The 5,018-nt window shown below is 53.7% G+C and overlaps 1 protein-coding gene across 1 annotated transcript in view; it reads right to left on the reverse strand.

Annotated features, from left to right (window-relative positions):
• Positions 1-5,018, reverse strand: part of LOC119091383 (CCR4-NOT transcription complex subunit 7-like) — a gene marked incomplete at its 3' end in the record, with an annotated part of 12,319 nt that continues 7,301 nt past the window's right edge. Inside the window, 4 exon segments of the mRNA XM_037214151.1 lie at positions 1-121; positions 351-605; positions 1,812-1,907; positions 3,285-3,444. Coding sequence (XP_037070046.1) covers positions 480-605; positions 1,812-1,907; positions 3,285-3,444 — 382 coding nt within the window.

Raw genomic sequence — 5,018 nt, forward strand, 5'->3', positions numbered from 1 at the left:
GAGACTCACATGGGCGCCGCCACGAGACACAGGCGTTCAGCTGGTCATGAGAAACAAGGATAAAATCAGCGTTTGAATCTATATCACAGCAGAGTATGCGAGCTCAGGCGATCCTCAGGCGCTGAAACAGAGAGGGCCCACGGTGAGCATGTTCACCAACGAGGATATGTTATCAAGATCGACATACGCATGGCATTAGCAGGCCACGTATCTGCACACAGTCAAAACGCTGTGCCTGTCAAAACGGGACGCGGTCCTCAGTGGGAGCAGTGTAAGGATTAGCACACGCCAACACGCATGAACCGCGCACATAAAACCCAGCCGAGGCCCGACACCCTCGTGTTCCGCACCGGGGCGCGACGCTGCAGCACGGCTCCAGCCGGCCGGCGGCGCTGGCGGGCGTCGCCTGCACCAGCCCGGCCGCCGTCGCCGCGCCAACGGTGCTGACCCGCAGCGGCCGACGCCGCGGGCCGGCCGCTCTAGGCGGACGTGGTGGGCTCGCCGGCCGACTCCTGCGAGCCGCCGCCGTTGGCCAGGTACGGCGTGCCCAGACCGTACAGGTGTCCGCCGTACTTGGCGTCATCGATGTTGTCCTCGAAGAACATCTGCGGCGGGCGGAGGGCGTCACGGAGCGCTGGGTCTGGTACGGACGGGTCGCAATACACTGGGTCTGGTGCGGACGGGTCGCGGAGCGCTGGGTCTGGTACGGACGGGTCGCAGAGCGCTGGGTCTGGTACGGACGGGTCACGGAGAGGGCGAGTGGTATCGAAGGACAGGTGAGAGGAAAGGCGAAAAGATTAGTGCAGGCATGGGTGTTACCACATCTCTGATGAATCTTTTTTGGGAGGGGGCAAGTCGGGATGAGTGGGTCAAGCCAGAATCTGGAGATGAAAATAACTGGACCTTAATTAATATTTTTGAATGAGAAAATGTGAATTGAACGGACAGAATCAGAGACCAGATTCCACTTTTGCAAATTGGCGGGACATTTTCGCAAACGCTCCTAGCGTTTATACCCATGGGTCAAAGAGAGCGGGGAAAGGAGAGGAAACAAGGGGAAGGGGGAAATACGACGCCTGCCGCCCGCAAAAGCTTGACATTGCCAATAACAAATGTGACTTATTTACATAGGACTAATGTCGCGTCTTTTCCTCATGCGGTTTAGCTATGACTATAAAGAACGCTTTTATCGAATGTGGTGGCACTTGCCTATTATCACCACACAACGCATATTATTAGTTATCTAGTCACGAATGGCTTCAGGTACATCCTCCTACGTTATGATGGTATCTAACGCGATGACACTCGACTACTTTTAACTAGCTCGCCACCCATTACACAATGCATACCCGAAGGGACGGACTTCGTTCAAAAGAGCGCGTCGCACGCACTTTCATAGGAGCCTTTTCGTAGCGAATTGCACGGATAGTTTCTGGTCAAGGATAAATGCTAAGCCACGTGTCTACGTATACCCCAAGCCCAACACCTCACTGTTTTCAGCTTTCGGTGCGAGCACAAAATTTAGTTTGGTCCTAGAGCCAATAGCGCTATACTTCCGTATCGTGTTACGGCAAAACTGGCGCGCGGCAATGACAGAATGCGATGTCCCGTGAGGTGATAACACTAAAACACAGTCACCACACGCCAGCTCAAGTGTACTTAGCCAGCTGCCTTTCAAAAATTTATTCTGGCAGGCACACTCTGAAACAAAAAGATTGGTAGGGCCTGAAATCGGTGCCCAATAGCACCGCCTTCCGTGGCTCCAACTCTATCTGCTGGACAGAGTGGCGGTTGCGCACGCTGGGACTTACCTCCCTCATCTTGAAGAAGGCAGCGCCGGTGAGGAGGCTATCGCTGCCAGCCTGGTGCTGTGGCCCTACCCTCTCCAGCTCCAGCTGCTCCGCCAGCTGCCGCCGTCGGGGCACACGGAGACGGCGTCAGTACCCCACACCAGGGCACAGGGATGCCCCATGTCAGGGCGCACGGCGTCAGTGCCCCACACCAGGGCACAGGGATGCCCAATATCAGGGCACAAGGTGTCATTAACGCACACCAGGGCACAGGGATGCCCCATGTCGGGGCACAAGGTGTCAGTGTCTCACACCAGATCACAGGGATGCCCAATATCAGGGCGCACGGCGTCAGTAACACACACCAGATCACAGGGATGCCCAATATCAGGGCGCAAGGTGTCAGTAGCCCACACCAGGTCACAGGGATGCCCAATATCAGGGCACAAGGTGTCAGTAACCCACACCAGATCACAGGGACGCCCAATATCAGGGCGCACGGCGTCAGTACCCCACACCAGGGCACAGGGATGCCCAATATCAGGGCGCACGGCGTCAGTAACACACACCAGATCACAGGGATGCCCAATATCAGGGCGCAGGGTGTCAGTGCCACACACCAGGTCACAGGGATGCCCAATATCAGGGCACAAGGTGTCAGTAACCCACACCAGATCACAGGGATGCCCAATATCAGGGCACAAGGTGTCAGTAACCCACACCAGATCACAGGGATGCCCAATATCAGGGCGCGCGGCGTCAGTAATCCACACCAGGTGACAGGAATGCCCATTAACAGGGCGCACGGAGTCAGTACCCCACACCAGGTCACAGGGATGCCCAATATCAGGGCACAAGGTGTCAGTAACCCACACCAGGGCACAGGGATGCCCCATGTCAGGGCGCAGGGTGTCAGTGTCTCACACCAGGTCACAGGGATGCTTAGCATTCGGACACACAGAATCAGCACCCCAAACCAGGACACATGGACACCATACCATGTATCCAGGCACAAACGTCAGTAGTAGTTTCCCACACAAGGCCACATGAACACTAAACATCAGTGCACATGCTGTAAGCACCCTATACAACGCCAGGGACATACCAGACGCCCCAACACAAAAGGTCAGCAGCCCACGCCAAACGCTCTCATTCATGGACGCGCAAGCACACGGCGTCGACATCCCACACCGTGCCAACATCTATCAGCACCCGACGCCCAGCCACAAGGATGCCTGGCAACCTGACACATGGCGTCACGCCACGCCACATGGGTGCCTGGCAACCTGACACATGGCGTCACGCCACGCCACATGGCTGCCTGACATCCGGACATGGAGCGGGAGTACCGACACACGTCAGCACATGGCCTTACATTACAGCTGGCCAACAGTGAATCACGCCGTCACGTTACATTGGGCTGCACACCTCCCAGCATCTCACACTCTCAGTACTACAGATTAGACAGCTGGAACCTTATCCAGCCCTGCTTACCTCTTGCAGACCTCCTTTCAAGTTTTTGCAGGACTTCATGAGGTACTTGACATCATACATGGTGGGGAAGTACATCCGTAGTAGTTCAAAGAATTCAGATTCCTCTTGAGGAAGGTTTTGATTTGTTAGAATTTTTAAAAGATATCCGAAGTCATAACCGCTGAAACACGTTACACGTGACCAGCGTTGCGAACAAAAATCCACAACAGGGTACGATGGTCGAAAGGCCATCCAAACTGAGCAAGGCATCATTCATTCATAAGAATGCATAACATATAGCAGCGTCACGTTGTGCTTCAGTACGCGCATTGATGCTCACAACATTTAACGGAGACTTGGTGTGCAGTGCATTTAACACCTTAAATTGGCGGTTGACGGGGCACCGCCGCATAAGCTAGACAGCAATCACACAGAACCGACAATGAATGGGGGACGTGTGGCGTGGGGGGAGGCTGAACGCCGAAGCGGTACCTGTGAAAGGAGATCCACTTGACGTCATCCATGAGCACGACGCCCGAGGTGGTGATGAGCTCGGCGAACTCGAACGGCTCGATGCCCTCGTCGTCGTGCACCGGGAACTGGATGCCCGACTTCTGCAGGAGGTCGATGCTCTCCTGGGCGTACATGTCCTCCCTGTCAGGCGGGCAGGCGCACGACGTGAGCTCGCTCTCCGCTGCTGGAATGCTTCGAGGCGTTGCAGCAGCCTTCAATGTGCTTTCGAACACGCCGTTGATTCAGAACTCGACCGATATCATCTTAAGCTGCATGACGCAGGGCATCAGCTAATGGCTATAATAATGATTGAGGCTTTATGTCTGACCGACCGCCCGGCCCAATTCGAAGCGTAAGTCTGTTTTAGGCGTCATGTGGCATGCGGTGGTGGCATGGAAGGGGCTAGAACGCAAGACCAAGACGAACCCCAGACCAAGAACATCAGCGAAGCAAACAAAGACCACGCCAACATTCCCCAGGCACAGACGCATGAACCCACACATACAAGTTTTAAAGAGAATGTTCCACGGTTTAAGAAACTGAGATAAACATCAGATATGATGGAAAAACTTACTTGCTAAGATTCGCATGCGTTCCAGTGCAAATGACTGTTCTAGACAATACAATTTCACTTTTAAGTTCATATGGTCCTCAATGCGTCGTTGTTCGATGTCATGGTAGTTTTTATGGGGGTCAGAGTTGCTGCCAGACTGGCCGAGTCAGCAGACATTGAAGCGGACGGGCTGAATCACTTACACCAACTCACCGGGAGGTGGGTTGGTTTTAATGCGTGTAAGCTAAGCCCACGATAGTCACGTGTGCACGTCTTGGTCCTTTCTCGAGGTGTTCAGACATATTTGTTCGTGACGGCATGCTTTCTACTGGCAATTGCATTCCCAATTAGTTCTATTCTAAAATTGCACGATTCCCCGTCTCACTTCAGTCCTGACTAGTGGAACTGCCAAAATGCCTATATTGTGTATCACAAAACGCGGTTCGTGTTCGAGACTTGCACATAACATACTAAACTGGCTGAAAGCCGACTGATATCCGTTGCTGGCACGGTTCGTGCTGATGTGCCTCAGTCACGAATAAGTCGATGGTCATATTTTGTTTTGCCTTGAACACAACATGGCCTCAACTCGGCCATTTTGGCCAGACGCCATTGAGCAGGCGGAAATTCGTTGTGGTGTTTCTATGACGCACATCTTGGATGACTTTAACTTAAGGCGTCGTAAAAAT

The sequence above is a fragment of the Pollicipes pollicipes genome, unplaced genomic scaffold (assembly GCF_011947565.3).
Source record: "Pollicipes pollicipes isolate AB1234 unplaced genomic scaffold, Ppol_2.1 Scaffold_3447;HRSCAF=4054_pilon_pilon_pilon, whole genome shotgun sequence".
Taxonomy (NCBI): domain Eukaryota; kingdom Metazoa; phylum Arthropoda; class Thecostraca; order Pollicipedomorpha; family Pollicipedidae; genus Pollicipes; species Pollicipes pollicipes.